The sequence below is a fragment of the Rhodamnia argentea genome, chromosome 1 (assembly GCF_020921035.1).
Source record: "Rhodamnia argentea isolate NSW1041297 chromosome 1, ASM2092103v1, whole genome shotgun sequence".
Lineage (NCBI taxonomy): Eukaryota > Viridiplantae > Streptophyta > Magnoliopsida > Myrtales > Myrtaceae > Rhodamnia > Rhodamnia argentea.
This window is the reverse complement of record NC_063150.1, coordinates 33236170-33255547: the sequence shown is the minus strand read 5'-3', so window position 1 is coordinate 33255547 and position 19378 is coordinate 33236170. Positions and strand designations below refer to the sequence as shown.

General features: G+C 42.2%; 3 protein-coding genes across 4 annotated transcripts; 1 reads left to right on the top strand and 2 right to left on the bottom strand.

The window, feature by feature from the left end:
* Nucleotides 1-1448: 1448 nt before the first annotated feature.
* Nucleotides 1449-3115, bottom strand: LOC115738946 (leucine-rich repeat protein 1-like). Of its 2 annotated transcripts, none has more exons than XM_048281859.1 (7): nt 2947-3115; nt 2620-2752; nt 2407-2478; nt 2178-2321; nt 1982-2062; nt 1836-1888; nt 1449-1645 (listed from the first exon to the last, which is right to left on the bottom strand). In XM_048281859.1, the coding sequence occupies exons 1-7, from the start codon at nt 3017-3019 to the stop codon at nt 1605-1607; spliced, it is 597 nt and encodes a 198-aa protein (XP_048137816.1). In that variant the 5' UTR covers nt 3020-3115; the 3' UTR covers nt 1449-1604. The 2 variants fall into 2 exon arrangements, with proteins under 2 accessions (XP_048137816.1, XP_030527621.1); XM_030671761.2 differs by having other exon boundaries at nt 1449-1654; nt 2947-3104.
* A 501-nt stretch (nt 3116-3616) lies between these two features.
* Nucleotides 3617-6608, bottom strand: LOC115738945 (zinc finger protein CONSTANS-LIKE 14-like). Its single transcript, XM_030671758.1, has 4 exons — nt 5776-6608; nt 5069-5272; nt 4005-4270; nt 3617-3896 (listed from the first exon to the last, which is right to left on the bottom strand). The coding sequence occupies exons 1-4, from the start codon at nt 6517-6519 to the stop codon at nt 3791-3793; spliced, it is 1320 nt and encodes a 439-aa protein (XP_030527618.1). The 5' UTR covers nt 6520-6608; the 3' UTR covers nt 3617-3790.
* A 9302-nt stretch (nt 6609-15910) lies between these two features.
* Nucleotides 15911-17867, top strand: LOC115738947. Its single transcript, XM_030671762.2, has 2 exons — nt 15911-16231; nt 17279-17867. Exons 1-2 carry the CDS (start codon nt 15992-15994, stop codon nt 17627-17629), a joined length of 591 nt encoding a protein of 196 aa, XP_030527622.1. The 5' UTR covers nt 15911-15991; the 3' UTR covers nt 17630-17867.
* Nucleotides 17868-19378: the final 1511 nt, after the last annotated feature.

The window sequence follows — 19378 nt, the reverse complement described above, 5'->3', positions numbered from 1 at the left end:
ATACAAGACTCCTTGTACAACTCAATCGGGCAGTTTGCCTCTCTTCACTATCATAACACTCGAGCATAAACTCGCAAACCCTAATAATCAAAAGTGCTTTAGCGAATTCTCTGGACTAATTCAAGGTTAGGCAGGTCCACAAAAAGGAGCAAAACAACTCATTCTTGGCATGTGAGGAGACTCGTCTTTTGATGTTATTTTTTGCTTTGACCCCATTGGGTTGATCTCCCTCCCTCTCCCACGTGCCATCTTGAGGCCAACCTCAGACTCGTGTTCATCTCGTTAACCCCGACAATGGATTGTCGGGTGGGACAAACGAGATCGATTATAATTTCAACCTTGTCATGATGTTTCCCATCTCAAAAGAAGTGACTTGACAAAGCCATGCATAAGCACTGCTGATAAATCTCAGCTTTCTTCTTTGGTCTTTTCTAGCCTTTTTGGTCCGATCAGGAGTTGAGGACAGGTAAAAGTGGGTTCAAATCAAACTATGAAAAGTCATCTCGCATCTGTACAAAGCATAACCAACATGATGAAATTAAAGAAAGCGCAACTGTGCAATGGCTCCATCAACCGTTCAAATTTAAAAAAGAATAATGGGATTCTCGATTGTTTGTAAGCAAAGTACATCTCCATAGCAAACATGAACTAATAAGATAAGGCCGGACGACCAAACAAAACCCGAGCAGGTCATTTACATTTCTCATTCTTGGGCGATGAAAGGCTCCACAGTCAATTCATCGTGTCGTAGACGTGCCGGCCTCCGCAAGACTCCAAACATACGTTATTTTGGGACAAATGAGTGAAACCAAAGCCGATCTTGACCTTTAGAGTTCCGGCTAAACCTTAGGAGCAGTTTCCTACCTATTTGAATAAGTTGATCTTCCAATTGAATGTAGCGATAAGAGCAAAGGAAAAAGTTTAGGATGGCCGTCCCCGAAAGCACGAAAAAGGGAAGCGTGGCTAATCATGAAGCACACCCAACACCTGGAAAAAGGCCGTCTAGGGTTTGGTTAGCTCGCGACCATTATGATCTTCTAGTCGATTAGATAGATGTGTCCAAATTCAAAAGCAACGAGGAAATGGTCAAAGCTGGGGGAGTGGGAAAAGGCCCTTTTTCCCTTTCTTTTTTTCCCTCCAGTTTGAATGAGCAAATGAAGGTGCTGACCAACATTATCACCATCAACGGAAGCAACTTTCTGATACCTTTTCCCTCCAATTTCCATGTCAAATCTGTCTTTTATGCGCTGGTCCACATGCATAATTTCTCATTCCAATCATTGTTAGGGAAAAAAGAAATTAATTGAGTCAAACGTACTATTGCCACAGGGGTTTGAATATTCCTTAAAAGACTTAGTGAAAAAGGGAAAACAAAGAAAAGTCCGAAAACACAATTATCAATATGAAAGGAAGATACATATGTCGAGGAAATGTAATTATTGATATGACGAAGGGGTTCGTTCCGACTTTCTTTCACATGAGCGGGCGACGCGGATGACTACCGATCACGCTATATGATCGTAAATTTTATTGAGATGGGTATTGAAAATGCCAATCCGAACACTTTATTGTACCACGAGACGATGCTTCCGTCGTGAATTCGTCTAGGCGCTTCCAATCTTGGGATCTTGCGTTATGGTCGTGACTGCGTATCCTTCAAGAGACCAAAAAAGAAGCAGCACTTGTCGGTTAACATCTATCAGGCACGTGATGAATTGGTACTTGTAACCAGGACAAGAACTGGCATGAACAGTTAAAGAATGGAGCCAAAGAAAGTAGAAGAAGGAGGAGGAAACCCTAATTAACGAGATCATGCGACACATATTCATGTGTACCTGTAGGATCACCAGCGTGGACTCTCCCTTGGAAAAAGTTGTCGGATACATTCCTGATAAAAATCACCCAAAAATCATTCATTCAGACATACATACAAACATCTTGTTTGCCTTTCTTGAATGCGTCCAAGAATGAAAGAACTCACAGGGTCTGCAAATTGCCCCAGAGAACCAGTTCCAGCACCTCGATGGGTATGGTCCCGCTCAGCTTGTTACTGTTCAGGGTCCTGAAACCACAGCATTGGAAACAAATTTCCCCTCATGCCTTTGGACTTCTCCTCAATCTGAAAAGTTTTGGAAATGGGGAAGATGATAATTACTGTTTGCTGTGTGGGTACGTACATGAACCTCACGGACTTCAGCTGGCCCAGAGATGCAGGAATTGGGCCGGAGAGTTGGTTCTGCTGAAGCCCCAAGCTCACCAGCATCTTCCAGTTCCCCAGCTCCCCAGGAATGGTCCCGCTGATCTCGTTGCCGAATACCATACTGCCAATAATTTGTGAACTTTAGGATTTCCATTTGATTTCTTCTTATACTTGATCATACGTTTGGCCGAGAGAGTTTTGCTTACAAGTACTGCATATTAACCAGGTGACTCAACTGCGGGATCAAAGGTCCTGATAGTCCGGCGTTTCCGAGGTCCCTGCAACCAATAACTCGAATCACGCATCGTTTACGTTATTTCGATAGATTATGTTGGGCAGATAACCTAGGATGATTCTGAAAAACACTAAATAAAAACCAACGATTAGGAATTTTGTAGGAGCAAAATCCAAAATCTTACACTCGGATGACGGAGTTGTCGCTGTTGCAGGTTACGTGATACCAGGTGCAGGGGTTAAACAGAGTCGGATCCCAGCTTTGCAGCACCTCATGAGGGTCCATCAGTTTTGTCTTCCATTCATTCAACGCATCTCCTTTTTTTTTCCCCCCCGGGCACAGTTCATTCACAAAGGTCATATGTAGATTGAGTCAATATCCGACTTGAAAATGGTTTAGAAATGGACTGTGACACCGCCGGTGTTGATGGGCAACAACACCGCGATCGAATTACAATGAATTTGAAGATGAAGAGATTGCTGATCGTAAGTGAAACGGACTGAGAAGGTACCTTCCGAGTTAGAACTCGCAATTCGGATAGCGACTGCTATAAAAAGAGCCACAACCACCATCTTAAACCCCATCGCGCCCAATTATGCGAGAAAACCACGACTCCACCTTGTGCATTTTTACATGAGAAGATGCGTGCCCCCATTTATACTTGCTCAAATTTTGTCGCCGGGTGAAGAAGCTACTGCCCATGGTAAGGATTCAAAACTATGAATTTTTCCCCCACTACGATTTCCAGCTGCTGTAATATTTTTACTAAGATCATTGAAGATTTCGACCCCTTTCCGATTATTTAATCAGTAATTACAAAGGAAAGACTTACGAAGATTGGATCGCTGACTGAAGGCAATTTTGATTATACAAAATAATAATGTGGGGACACATTCCAGAAGCGCCATCGTTGAATGCTTCTCCAAGTTTTACTCCATGGGTCAAATAACGATCAGAGTCATAGCTTGATTCAAAAGTCTACTCCTCGAGAATTGATTGTCTGAAAAATTCTCTTACAAGGACAAAGGCATTGTCTCATGTTAGCTCTAGTACCTGGCCTGCAATAAGGGAATAGGGGACATTTGGAGTGCCAACCGAAATCAACATTGACTTGTCTCTAAATTCAAGAATTTCAAGTCAGATCATGACGAGATTGCACAAATAGAGCGACCCCTCGAAAATATTCGGAAGCAAAAAAAGCGAACTCTGTTAGGTAGGCGCAAAATTGCTCGATCAAAAATTCATCTCGTGTAAAAATAAAAATAAAAAACCACTCTGAACCATATAGCGTTAATTAAAGTAGGATTACATATGTTTTGAGAAACGGAAAAGCATCAGCTCGTTCATGTGTGAGTTCAGCCATTAGGAGCTTCCTCACTAGCCTTCACAAAGCGGCCTTTCACTCGCTTCCTAGTATCAGCTCTGGTCTTCCTCGACTCATACCGTATGTGCTTTTCAAATCTGTCCATAATAAGATGTAGATTTAATAGGTGCTACATATCGCATGCAAGTCCAGATGTAGAATGCCAAAGAAACAGGGAATAAGAGAAGCAATTGCAGAATGTTTACCTTCGAGTTTTTCTCTTCTCCTTGTAGCGGAGCATGGCATTGCCTCGGTGCTGGGCTAGCAACTCCATGTCGGCTTTCGATGTAGCCAATGCCGTTGCGCTGTCATGCTTCATGAGCACATTTGGTTCTCCGCCATCATATTCTCTCGAGCAAACCGAGTCTTCGTATTTAGCAAGGGCTGTACCTGATGTGGGTTGGGGTACTGAACATATATTGCTTTCAATTGTTGCCAAACCATGTCTTACAACTGGGTTATTCAAAATATTCTGTAATTTAGCCAAATATAAACCGGGATTAGCAAGTCCATTAGAAAAGATTCTCAGTGTGACAGCATTCTAAAGTCATTAAGCGAGAACTAGGCTGAATAAATTGTGTATTCTCTTCGTATTAAAATTAGAGCAAGCAAAATTTTCACCTGCCTGCAATGGAAGAACAGAAGAGTAGGCATATATAACCATGCCTGAATTTCAAAATTCTGGGTCGTCATCATGGTTAATAGCTAGAGGGGAAGAGTAGGTTTTCCATCAGGTATCATTCTCAAAAAAGCTCATGATCTCTGAAAGTGATGGACATATACTTTTTACAATATTCTCAAAGATCACTGAGCAATCTCCCACTAAAACCAATCATTAATCTGTTCCTTTTCTAATAAGATCATGTACAGCAGCAGGCTAAACAAGTGGTTGCCCCCTTACCCCAATCTTGGTTAATCGACATAAGATAGTATTTTAATTCTCGGAAACTATGAAGTCGCAAAGAATTTCTTTCAGTGGTATAATTAGAAACTCCAGCAAGGTTTCGGTACAATGTATTTTCTGTTCACTTCTGACTTAAGTACAGGAAAGGGCATGATAAAAAGCAGGCTACAATTGAGATATCAAATGTCGCCTCAAGTTCAGACAGCAGCAACTACATACTTTAATTGACTACGGCTATGTAAAAACTGCCACTTATGATTGTTTCTAGGTAAGAATACAGCATAATTGGATTCTGACTGACCATAATGAAGGCGTAGAATTGACTCGAGTAAGCAAATCAGGTCGTGAGTATAGAAAAAAGCTTACATTCAACGATGCCATAGCTTCGTCCACCAAAGAGCAGTTCACGTGATATAGTTCGTCTGAGGCTTTCGACGTCAGCAAAGGCACTTCTCTCATGAGCTCATCATAATTCTTGATCATGAAGCCTTCGCTGTTTGTACCGAATTCAACTTCCCCCGAGCCAGGTTCTTCGTGACCCCTCAGCCGTCCCAAGTTAAAATCCCATGTCTGCCATATTCAGAATCTGATCAGCATCCAATAATGTTAAAGAGTATAGCAGTCTAATCAAGAAAAGAAACAACAGGGGATGAAAATTGTTCTATGGGGAGCACGTAACTATTATTACACTGACCGACCAAAAGGAACGAGGAATACCGCTGTTTCATATTACAAGGATGAATCTTGCCGAGTAACCTGGACAACTATGTCTCAAGAGAAACCAATTCTTCAGGACCAACCAATGGTTTAGCTATAATGAATGGCATGTAAAACTAAACCAGCGGCATCATAATTCATCAGAACCACACCGAATTGAACATCATGGAAGCTTGTTTTGGCAATTGGCATCATTCAAGGAGAAATATATTAAAGAGGATGCAAATTCAACAGAAAGCAAAGAGAGAAAATGCAAAAGTAATATCTTTAGAAGCAAAGCCAAACTCATCCGGCCAAGCTGAAGCACACAAGCCACGCATGAACAAGAAGAGCCGATCAGAACACACAAAAACGACCTGAGTGGTTTGATTGCTAGGATGACAATCCCACATCATCTCCCTCTCGAGATTCTCTTCCCAATCACTCCGAGACGTCGACATCAGCAGCGACTCGAACGACGTGCCCTGAATCTCCAACAACCGCTCGCACCCACCATCGCTACCGTCCACAACCTCGCATTTCCCAGCAGCGTTCGCCGCGTTCGGCGTCGCCGGCCCCAGATCCTCCCCTCTTCCACCACCGCCCGCCGAACAATCCCTCTCGAACAACTCCATCAACTGCTCGTGTACGGCCCGCTTGCGCCTTCCGCATTGCTGGCCATGCCTCTTCCCAATCTGGTCACGCAACTCCAACGCCTTCTCGTCCGGCACCGTCATCTCTTGAACGCCGAACCACGTCTCCGAGACCAGGTCCCACAGCGACGCGAGCTCGAGCGAGGACGGGCAGCCCGAGAAGCCCTCTGCGGGGTCGCGGGCGTGGGAGGCGGAGCAGCCGGCGTGGGCGTCGAGGTCGCAGTCATGGCAGAGGGCGAGGTCCTCGGCGGAGCAGAAGGCGGAGGCGGGCTCGGAGGAGCAGGCGTCGCAGATCTGGGAGCGGAGGTGCTTGCGGGAGAGGAGGTTGGCGGAGTGGACATGGCGATCGCAGGGAAGGCAGAGCCTGGCGGAGTCAGCCCGGCAGTAGAGTACGGCGGCGCGGCCGACGCAGAAGTCGCAGGGGACGGTGGCGTCGTCGCCGGCGGTTCTCGATTTGGGGCGGCTCATGACTCGGCGGGAGTTAAAGCTGGGCTGTCGATTCCCGGGATGGAGGAAGATTGAGAGTAGTAGCAGCAGGAAGAAGGACTTGCGATTCGGAGTGGGAGGAAGTGATGCTGGACCGGGGACTTTCAATTCTTATATAATTTCGTAAATTCACCTCCACTTTTTTTTTCCTGTAAAATTACCCAATAAATAAATATATATATATTGTAAGAAACATTTTTATTTGCTAATTAAAAAATCATTTGACGATTTATGTGTCAAAACTTCGTAACAAAAAATTAGGATATAGCTCTAGGTCTAGCCAATTATTATGAACAATTCCAAAAATGACCCTTGATGACTATATAAGTATAAGCACCGTCTCGGAATTTCAACTATAAAGATAGAGTATCATGTCATATGTTGGGAAAAGATGCAATGAATTTTTTTTTTTTCCTTCCTCAAATCAAATTCTCTTTGTACGTACTCAATTCGAGCTCATCCAATGTCAAAGATAGAGATCTCGAGTATCATTCCAGAATGGATTTGCTTGTCGCAAAATCGGAATAGTAAGGATGAACATCGATTCTCCTAATAATCGTAAGAAAAATCGTCAGACGATGGGTCGATACGTACTAGAATTAACGAGAAATTAATATGAAATTTTTTTTTCTCATTTTGGTAGAGTGATTGAAAATACAGAGAGAAATTAATATTTGCTAAAAGTGGAGCCCCCTGGGAGAAATATCTCCAAAGAACTTTTGGCTGAGCTGGCGTTAGTTGCGAACTGCTATAAAAAAAAAAGAAAAAGAAGAAGAAGAAGAAGACAAAACATTGGCGATAAATATCAGTGAAAATGGGAAATGGAAATAAAAAAAAATCAAAATTGGGTAGATAATGCATGATTTGAGAGAGTGTGGGGACCACTAGAGGAATTTCACAAATCGCCATCACGTGTTCAAGGCGGGGTGGTGGGGGGCTTCGACAGATGAGCTCTTTGCTCCGCCTTTGTCGCGTCATTATTAACACGTTTTGTTCTAATTGGAGAATTTGTCGCGAATTATTTTTGGATTTTCACACGTTTAGTTTGTTGAGAACAATGAGTCAACGGAAAATTATCGAGAGATTACGCATGCTTAAAATTAGGAAAAACCGAATGCTCTAACCTCGAAATGGGGGGAAATATATTTTTGGAAAAAAAAAATCTTTTGCCGCGAAATTTTCAATTGAAATTAGAATGCTACATGCTTTTTTGGAATCAGCAGAAGTCATAGATTAATCAAATGGCAATGTTACCGTTTTTACGAATTCTAGATCCTCCAATCTGAGCTCTAGCTCGCGTCTTACCGAATCTATGAATCGAGTAAGGTATTTCATGAACCAGTTCTAGCTCACGTCTTATATCAGTACTCTATGGCCAATAGGCAAGCAGCTCTGTTGGTAAAAGGATTGGGGGTGGAGACGTCAGTATCACAGAGTGCGAGTTCAACTCCCGTACATCTTTAAAAAGCAAAGAAAGGAGAGTTTGGGATAAGAACAGATCAAAAAATTAAAAATAAAAATCAATCAGTCACCATTCCGAATTAGGTCATTGTACTATTTTCGTCTTATTCTTAAGTAAAATTTTATGTGGGCATCGACATACGTAATGAGTTAGATTGCGGATCGAGAGATTAATTAGAGAGTAAAGATAAGGAAGACGATTCGTATGATCTATAGATTATCACAACCGTCGATCAAACATACTTTAGCCCCTTCAATAGTCTAGATCACCATTTGATTGGCCAACAGACAGATTGTATTTTTGAAAGGCCGAACGAGCGTTTTCCCTTTCTCTTTACGTAATTCTTGGTAAGCATTTCTCTTAGAGCTTGCCCATGAAACTGCTAGATGGGCCCGTCGTTTTGGTAAATGGACGGGTCCAATCTCCATCTCTCTCATCTTCTTTCTCCTGCAATGGATTCGGCCCAACCGTAAATTGTACTATAAATATACCTACACACTCTCTCCAAAAATGGTCCAAAAAATCTTAAATCTATTATACTTTTGCCAATTTAGTCAAATAACTTTTAAATTTCCCAATTGAGTCTCAAATCTTCTCACATTCTACCAATTGAGTCCATTCGGTCAATTTTGGCCAAAAATCGATGACGTGGATATTAGTCATCCTACATGGCATTACCGGCGTTGGCGTAATAATTTTTAACTATATTTTAATATTTTTTAAAATATTAATTTTTTATTTTACCTTTCGTTTTTCCCTTTTTCCCTCTATCGGGCCTCGTCGATGGCCGACGACGGGGGAGGGTCGCCCTCGCCTTCTCTAGATCGGCGAGAGCGACCCTCGCTTGAGGCCGACTAGGGCATCCTCGGCCGACCATCAATGAGGTCGGGTGGTGGCCAGCGGAGGGAAAAAGGGAAAAAAATAAAAAATAAAAAGGAAAAATTGAACAAGGAAAACACAAAAAAAATTAAAAAAAAGTTCGAAAAATATTAATATGTTATTAAAAAATGTTCACGTTAGAGCCGGCCATGTCACATAAGACGATTGTCGTCCACGTCAGCAATTTTCAGCCAAAATTTATCGGATATACTTAATTAGCAAAACGTGAAAAGGTCTATGACTCCATTGACAAAATTAAAATGTTTATGATTAAAGTGACAAAATTAAAAAGGTTTTGGATGTTTTTATACAATTTTTAATAAATTTCTCGGTGTAGAGTTTAGGGTTTAGCCGCCAAAGCCTCAGATGACCACATTCATATCCAAGTAGTTTCCTTGGACCGACGCCCCGATTGATCCCCTTAGAGAGAAAAGAAGGGTACCACTCGAGAACTTTGCCCGATGAAGATTAAACACGATTTCTATTGCACTGGACTTTGTTATTCTCATGCTAGGAGTAGAGTCTGCACATCTAAATCTAACATGGTTTCTAATAAAATAGATTGGCTCTTGAACGTTTAATTTTGTCATTTTTGTGCGGGACCTCCCACAAAAGAATCAACAAGTTTGCGTGAGAATCGCGAGTTAAAGAAATCCATCGTCGTTCATAAAGCTCTTAACTTTGAATGAATGAAGCTCTTAACTTTGAATGCATGGCTTAACGTCAACAATCTTAGTTACACCCCCAAAGTTATGGATGCCAATGGAAAAGTTAGGAAAGTGAAGTACTACCAAGTCGCCACCATAGATCCCAACGGGGACGCGTGGCTTTGACTACTCGCGAAGCCAGATCGGACGTGCTTGTCGGCTTTTTCGAATCGCGAGATTACTGAGGAAAAAATATCGGGCGAGACGGTCTTGCCAACTCAGTGGCGAGACACTCCACTTGGAGGATTGACTTTGGCTCTTCGCGAACTGGGGGTAAGTGGAAAGAGTTGAGAGGAGAATTAGAATATTGAGATCGTGAAAGTTGCGAAAGACGGAAAAGAATCGTAATCAAATGGTGTGACTAAAATCCCCTCTCCCTTTACGAGTCCCCAAAGGTCCATTTACATTTGGGAAATGGCAGAGAGGTCAGACGCATCTTGCAACACCCATGAGCAGCGAGTCATCGATGAGCTTCACATCAAATGCGTACCACAATGTTCTCTTTTCGGTGTTGAGCACGACCCGAATATGTTCCATGCTAAGAACGATATCGTAAGCATCATGCAAATTGGTACCTGTGTTCGAGGAGAGGTCATTCCGTTTACTTTGCGATTGATTCGGCCTAGTGGGTCGATGCTTCCCGGCTTACCGTCCCGGCTATATATAGGGGCTCTAAGGTCGTCGCATTAGGCATTAGACCGGGTAGAATGCTAGACCCGGTTGCGTTTGGAAACGAGAGGACTAGAAGGAAGGCCCTACATGAGGATCGAGAGACTTGTTTTGTAGCCAAGGATGACTTGCCTGCGGTCTCTCGAGGGGCCTCTTGGCGATGTCGGAAATGCTCGTGAGCTCGAGCAGACTGTCGAGTACTAAAAGGAAGCGGGAGGGACGAAGCCCCTAGGTGATTTACAGGCAGTCTCCTTGGCTAACGAGACGGGCTCTTGTCTCTCATGCCGGGCTTTCTCTTCTATCGTTCCACCTCTAGACATTCTCGATAGCAATGGCAATTGGTAAGGTCTCATTATTGAACTTTTGCTGAAACAGGGGTTCTGAGTTAAGCCGACTGAGGTTATGCTGTGGTAACTCGGACTCATTGCATCCATTTTGTTTTGTAAAGTCGACCAAAGGCACGGTTGTGGAAACTCGCTTCCTAGAGGCCCATGAAGTATCCTGCCAGCATCATAAACAGGTTAGGTCTAGACTTTGACGTGTGCATATAGCCCTAAACTAGCACTGTTTGCATGCGGTTGGTGAGATAAGAAAGGATGATCTTCAGTTTCTGAGCTAAAAATCTGCCCCCACGCAACCAATTGCACCGATCGATGCCTTTTATTCAATTGCACACACGATGTCATGCATTTAGCTAGCTAGGATTCGTTTAGTGAGTATAGTTAGATTTCTGCAATGAGTATAGTTAATTAAGCTAATGGGTATGGATTATTTGAAGCCCGAACATGTCGACTCGGTCATTTAGAGATCCATGAAATACCATACAAACCAGGTGAATTGGTTAAGTACAGGTTCTTTGACCTTTGTATGAGGTTGTGACCCGGGCTAGTTTGCAAGCACTCTAAGTGAGATATGAACAAACGATCTCCAGTTCTTGAACTGAAAGTTTCGGCACGTCCCAATCAACTATGCCAACCCCGAGGAATGATTATAGTTGTTAATGTGTGTTGAAAACCAAGTTCTTTTCAATTAAACTGATCTGCATCAATATGTATGAATAAACATTCTTTGTACTTGTTTTTTTTTTCCTGATCTTAGTAGTATCATAAGTATACTTTTATTAATGAAAGCCGCTAGCTCGACAATCCGACAGATCTGTCATTATTTTTTGACCCTACGTTGTTCCAATTAATGAGTGCGTTATGCAAAATACGCGGTGATGATGTGTGGATCTATAGTCAGAAGTAATTAACAAGTATTGTCAGACTATCAGGAAATCATTTTTCTTTATTAATGAGACCCTTTATGCAATCATAAAGGTTTGCTATATTTAGAGTTTCATTGCACATTTTCGGCACTTGCTACACCTCTATAGCTTTTTTCTCCTATGACTTACATCTTTACCTTAACAAGTATTAAAGGTACTCTTGTTCCTCCGATTGAACAGACCAACAGGTGATACAAGTCACCTTCAAACAAAACAACAAGTAGGAGCATAATCATATACTTGTCATTTACAACTAAAGTTCCACAAAAAAAAAAAAGAACAAAAATGATTGACGGGAGACCTATATATTCTAGCCCCCACTACATTTTGATGTGGTCCAACTCCAATTTGGCCACCGAATAAATTGTTGCTAATTCCGGAAGCAAAAAGAAAAAAAAAAAGTATGCTAATTCATGTTTCTTTTGTTTTGGTTTGCTACGTACTTAGCATAATTTAATTCGCCAAATGTTGAAAAAAATTATACCTTTATCCTTGTTCGTTCACGCTCTTTCTAATAAAATCTTTGTATTTTTAATTTGTCCGATCAAATCATTCTACTTCCATATATTTTATAATTAAATCCATCCAACGTGAAATCTGTCCAAATTCAGGTGACGTGACCGTCTTGCAATGCGAGAATACGACGTGGATGAAATTTAGTCAGAGTGGACGCCACCGCGTCAAAATTTATCTTGCGTGAACAACGTCGGGGTACGATGCAGATTAGATTTAGCCAATGTGGATACCCAAGTGGACATCTATGTTGGAAAATTTTGCATTTCTATCACGCTATCAATGTCATGTTAGCTAGTTTTGGCTTCGGAATGACTTGATTAGAAAATATACAGAAGTAGAAGAACTTGATTAGACAGTTTAAAAGTACGAGACTTGATTTGGGGGGATATAATCTAAACTAATTTAACATAAAGTAGTGTCAAAATCTACATAACAAAACAATTTAAGCTCATTGAGCTTCGATTTCACAAAAAAAAAAACCCATTAATGGCCAAGCAAAAGGTAAAAGGAAAGGCATTTGCCTTTTTGTGGCTGCCTATCAAATTGGAATGTCTCCTGGCAAGGTGCAGAATCAGAATATGTGGTCGAGTCAACATCAAAGTAGAGCAACTCACTCAAATTTTTACCTTGTAATTTTGCCAACTCGAGCTTTGCAGTTCCTCTTGTCGCGTTCCAATCCGGTGGGCATCCCCCAATCTTCAGACCATTCTTGTCCTCACGTCCACCGGCCCAAGCCCAACTGTCCACTGTCCTAAATGTTTCTGTTGATTTGAATTTATTGTTATGCCCCTGCGCCTGCGGCAGAACAGATATCATCAATTGCAAAAGTGAAAGTTAAACTTTGTGCTTGTTGAGGATAAGAAATGTAAAGTACTTTTTTTGAATGTATTGAACACTGGTCTGTAATTGAGCAGATCAAAAGGCGTGTTTCCGACCGTTGATTCCCTTATCCCTCCTCACAAGAATTTCAAATTTTTCTCCCCCTTTTTCACCCGAGCGTTGATTCCCTTTTGACGTCTCGCCGTGACCATAAGAGTTTACCCATACGAGATGGTCATAACGAAAGGCTTAGCAATCGATGGAAATTCAGACGGTAAAACCTCGTGCATAAGCAAAGCCGAGGTCGGTGAGGGTTGATCGATACGATTGGGAAGATTGAGACAAAGAAGACCCGAAATTCGATCTATATGTATATAAAAAAAAGATATGTTTTTGTAAATGTACCTCCTATCGGGCCTACCCTAAAAAAAAAAAAAAAGTTTTCTTCCCAAGTTTCTACCTCCCTCTCTATCAAAAGAAGGAGCACATTTCTCCAACCTTGCCAATGATGGACTAGGGGGCAGGCTGTACACAATTGACATGTGGACTCAACCAATGACTCAATTCACATGGATTAGTGCTAAGAAAACGTGTTTAGCTCGTCAATGCAAGAGCACTTAATTAAAACAAAAAAACAGAAGATGATTAAAAAGAATTTAACGTGGGAAGGTTATGAAAAGGCGAGCCCATGGGAATAAACAGCTCTACCGAGAAGCACGCCAGGTGGAGTTGAGGGGGGGAGGGGGAAGGAGGAGGAGGAAGATGTTCCTTTCAAGAAGTCCTTTAAATCTTAATCTAATAACTTCCCGATTTCCCATCGCGGCGTGGTGCAAAGGGAATGAATTGGAAAGCCCGCCCGAACATAACCCCCCTCATCCCCATGCGTTCCTAATTTTTTTTTTTTTAAGCAAACGAATTCTTTTTCTGGAATAATAACAATAATGCGTTTAATCATGTTTAGGAACACCGTATATACCCTTTTGTATTGACCGGCGATCAACTCCATTCGTATGGTGAGACTTTGTGGAACCATCGCAAACTGCCCTTGAAAAGCTCGAGCTGTTAATTGAGTGCGTGGCTTGATCTTTGATTGTGTTACTTGTCTTTTTGACTGATAACGAGATCGGGAAAGATTTTGAACTCGTGACCTTCGGTCTTAAAAAAAAATTTTAAGCAGTTAGGTTAAAGCGTGGTACGATATTTTAAAATATTCGATCGAATATCTCCGTGGCTGCTGGGCTGCTAACGCTAACCCTAAGACAAGCCGGAAATGGATAAAGAAGAGAGGGTTGAATGGACATGCACGCATTATGGACTGTCCAATGTGAACCCCCCAGCCGCAGCGAGTAGGCCACAAGGAATATTACTGTACTGTAGAGAGAGAGAGAGAGAGAGAGAGAGAGAGAGAGAGGTGTTGCTGTAGGGCAAGCTGGTGTCAGTGGGACTGGCTAGGGTTTGCACAGTGGAGATTCCACGAGCCACGCAAGGAGTGATACGATAATACCCCCAGCTCAACTTCAATTTCATGCAGCATTACAGCCCGAGTTCGATCAAAGAGTCGCGTTGGATCGTGTAACGAGGATGTTGTCTCCTTCCATCGTTTCATTTCTAATCTTCCCAACATCCTCTTCTTGTTCCAGCCACCACAACCCACAAGCTCCGCGCTTTCCCTTTGTCCGAACTCCACTGCCTGCATTTCAATCTTATCTCCCTGGTTAAAAAAAAAAAAAAACAATCTTAGGATTTTCTCTCTGATTTGTCTTTTTCCAACCAAAACAAAGCGTTAATAATGGGACTAAAGGTGTAACCGAGTTGAATCGACGCGAGTCAATACTTGGGTTAGATTCCGCTTCCAAGTCAAGACTCGATGCTCGACTTGATCGAGTTCTTGATTAGCTCGATTCCGGCTTTGATTCTATTCACGATCAGCTTTTAGTCTAATCTCAGATTAAACTTCAACTCGAGCTTGAATTCTTTTTTGTGAGTGCTGAAGTTTTCAAAATAACTCCAAAAACTGTTTAAGAAAGTTCCGGCATTCTTTTTGGTAATCACGCGCGTTTCTCGAACCAGATCTGCTTCTTGCTTCTACTTTTACCATAATAATCTAGCCTTTTTTAATTTAAAGAGGTCATTAATAAATGTCTTGAGATACTTGGTAAGCATATCTTATTTAGAATAGGCCAGATTTTTAAGATTGTGATTGTACATAGCACCAAAAAAATAATAATAATAATCAATTGATTGAAAGTTGTAAAATTTCCTTAATTAGTTGGTTAACATTAGCAATCTTCTCGGAGATGCTCATTAATGAGGAACTGGATCCCCTAACAATGTTAGGGATGACATGATTGATTCAGAATTAGTCCACTTGAAAAAAACAAGAATATCTCTAAGGAGGAAGTTGTTTACTAACAATGAGGGAGTTGTTTACTAACTTCCCTGACAATGAGGAAGTTGTTTAGTAACTAATTATACCCCCAGTAAAAAAAAACAGAGAGGTTAATCCAGATCTAGTCCAGCCGTGACCTCACGCGTCCCCGGTGCGTGTAAAATATCTCTAAGGAATATCTGAAGAGCAGACGCGCTGATCCCGGCTGTGGGCCCCACTCAGGCTCCTTTACCCTGATTCCCCCACGCGCCGTTTCTAGGCCGTGATGGAACGCTCCTACTCCTCTTTTTTTTTTTTTTGTGGTCATACTCCTACTCCTTTTTTAAAAAGCAAGAATTGCACCCCCCACCCACAGATGCTCCGAATTACCCAAAGTCTTCTTTATGTACTTATCGAAATTACCAAATAGCCCAGAGCAGATGAAGAAATTAACAAATGACCCAAAATTCTGTTTTTTATTTCACAATTTCCCGTCAAATCTCTCTCTCTCTCTCTCCTCTTCTTCTTCTTCTTCTTCTTCTTCCTCTTTTTTTTTTTTTTCTTTCTTTCTCTGCCGAGGATTCTATTGCAATATAATTCCACAATCTCCACTCAGCACAGACACTTTCTTCACCTCTCTCTCTCTCTCTCTCTCTCTCTCTCTCTCTCTCTCTCTCTCCCTCTCTCTGCGCTTGTTTGGGGGTTATAAATCCCCTAATTATACGCTTAGCGAATCTCTTTCACCACCAATCTCTGGATTGGAGGCGATGATGAGAGCTCCAAACATGGCCGCGATCACTGCTTCCCTCGAGCAATCCCTACAAAACTGCTCCCTCAATCGCCACCGTGACGGCGTCGCCGCCTCCTCCGCCGACGGCATCGGCCGCTCGTCTAGTTCCGACGATCTCACACCGTCGACCCACAATCACCGCCACGATGAGGCCGCCCTCGAACTCAACTCCCACATATCCCTCCCTTACCATTGGGAACAATGCCTCGATCTAAAGGTATGGTTTCTCTCGCCTATTTCTCCCCCAAAGACTCGATCTTTTATCTTCTTTTCTCTCTCTCCCTCCTGTTCATTAATTGCTTCTAGGGTTTTCATCTCCCGTTTTTTTTTTTTTTTCTTTTCGTTTTTGGAATTTCGCCTGATCTGGGTATTAATGAAGGGAGAGGACTTTTGCTTCTTATCAGTTGTCTTGTTTTAGACCCTTTCCTCTTACAGCTTTCAATAAATGCAAAAGCCAATGTTTCAGATCTCGCGCTTCCCTGTCTGTGCCTTTGGCTCCCGATGTTTCGTCGTGGTGGGCTTCTGGTGTGTGTGTCCTGCATGCATTTATTGCCCTCGTTGATTCGCTTTCCACACCACGTATAATGCTCCCAGAAATCAGAACAGAACTAGGGTTCAGGTGTAGGACATGTAACCCTAAAAATGGTCGAGCTTTCGCTTGCCTTTTTCTCCTTTTTCTCTTTGATTCTGACCAGTTTTTCCTTCCCCAAAGGCTCGCCGAAGGAGAAAAAGAAAAAAAAAAACTGTAGCTTTGACCGCCTTTGGAAAGCCATTTGATTAGCAGAATATGAGCAGGGAGAAAAAGGTTTTAACTTTGAGAATTCGTGAATCATCAGTTATGGCGTTTGTCACGATCATTTGAGGAAGAAAAGGATATGTTTTTTCTGGGTTTAGCTCAAAAGTAGTGTCTGTCATGATTACTTGTTATAATTGCAGCTTTACATCATGTTCCTCGCTCTCCAAATGATAGTCCAAGAATCTGTTGACTTGCCCTACGGTCACGCATTACTTCTCTCTTGTATTGTAGAAGAGACTTTTACCGGGTTCTGGATCAAAGTGGTGTTTCTTGATGTCTAGTCTGAATGATATGTGCATATACATATGTTTGGGCCGGGGTGTTTCATCATCAAACTATGATTCATGTGCTTGACCTTGTTATACAGACATTCTTCTGGATCTGTATCAAAATAATGTTTTTTGAGTTCCACAACTAATTGACATTGATTTTCCCGAATGAAATGTGCGGAATATACATGTTTTCCAGACGGGAGAGCTATACTACATTAACTGGAGAAATGGGACAAAAGCGAAAGAAGACCCGAGGCTAAAGCTGGACGTCGGCCAAGACGATGAGGACGACGGGGGCTTCTATTCGACGGACGAGAGCTCCTACGACAGCGAGGGATCGTCGTCGGAGTTGTCGCCTTCCACATCAAGGACGGCGGGGGCGGGGGATCAGCAACGGCGGGTCGAGAAGGACCCCGTCCTGGTCGTCGCGGGCTGCAAGATCTGCCTAATGTACTTCATGGTGCCGAAGCGAGTGGAGGATTGCCCCAAGTGCAGCGGCCAGCTTCTTCACTTCGACCGGTCCGACAGCGTCTCGGGCTCCCCATGATTTGTTCTCTCATCTCTGTCATCATCTGTTTTCTCTTGGCATATTTGGTGATTCTTCGTCCATCTCTTGCCTCCTTCGTTCCTACGTTTCTTCATCTCCTGATTTTCCCCCTTTTGCTCCATCCCTCACAAACCCTCTGGTCCGAAAGAGGTTTTGGTGCGGATTGATGAAAAGAGAGACGGGTGTTGCAAAGTTTCATTACTCGACTATTTCTTGCGGTTCCGGTTCCGTTCTCGTTATATCTCAGCTCATTTTTGCTCTCGCTTTTCCTGTTTGTTTAGGTCTTGTCTAACCGGTGGAGTTTATCTTGGGAGGCCCATTGGAGGTGGAGAGAGAATAAGTATTGTTCGTAATGATTGCGGCGTGCATAGCTGGTGCCCCTCTTTTTCCTCGGTTTCTCAAATTTGTGTCCCCAAAGTTTTCATTTTTATGTCTTGCAATGCTTGTTTTTCCCATAGTTCTTTTCTTGAGTATATTGAGAAGTCGCAGCCCCATCGAAATCCATGTTCACAGACAGGACCTTGGTTCAATTTGGTGACTTTGTAAACGACAGACCAAAAGCAAAACTAAACTCTTTTTAAAGAAGAGCTTCATTGTATCTGTCTCCTTGGGCAAGCATTGACTCCGATTTCATGCTTTGTTTTGTGTCGTCATGATTGATTGTACAGCTCAAAGACGAAGAAGAAGTCCACCACGTTTTTTTTTTCTATTCCGTTGGGTAGCTCCCCCGGAGCTCATTTAGTAGGTGCACCCGGATTTTTTTTTTTTTTTTTTTGGGTCGGAAGGTGTATCTGGGTCAAGGCGTGTGACTTCTCGCATGATTTCAAGTACATTCGATCTCGGATCCGGTAGAATTGTTAGGCCGCCCATTTGCTCAACCGATCACCAAGCGCGAGATATTATAATTTTCATCGTTTTTTTGTTAAAGAAAGCTGAAAAGGAAAAAAGAAATAGCATATACGTACTCCTTAATCCCAAAAAATTTATGGTAAACGGAGTATGGACAACGATAATGATATAAAAAGGAACAGTTAATTGGTGATTAATTCGTTCAACATAGTCTCGAATCATTCTTAAATGTCGAGTATATACACCTTTTGTTCAATCAAACGAGAGAAGAAGTCACTTGTGTAGATTTTTTTTCTTGCGCTGCATATATGGGCCATTTTTCCACAAAGGAATAGATTTGAAAGCGATGAACTCAATCTCTTGGAAAAAGAATGGGGATGACTTCTCCTCCTCCTCCTCAATAGAGAGAGAGAAGAGGTTCGTGGAATTCTTATTCTTTAAAAGACAAAGTCATACAACGTATCCGACAATATCTAGTACACGGGACCACATACACTTAGGAAGAACGGAGGAGTACAAAAAAAAAAAAATCATAAACCCATTTTATTAGTACCAATTAAGTTCTAAACCTTTCAATTGGATCAATTTAGTTTTAAACATTTTCACATTAGTATTAATGGATTTCATATGGCCAATTTTGGTTGGAAATTGCTAACCGTCCTATATGGCACGACCGGCATTGACGTTGACATTACTTTATAATTTTTTTAAAATTAATTTTTAATGTTTTCTAATTTGTTTCATATCTTTTTTTCTTTTCTTCTCCTTACCTTTTTTTTTTTTTTCATTAACCTCCAAAGAGCTCGCCACCCACCGAACGAGGGCGGTGAAACCCTCGCCGGCCGCCTCGCCAAGATTTCCTTAACGATGATCGGGGCGAGGCGCACTCCCCGACCATGG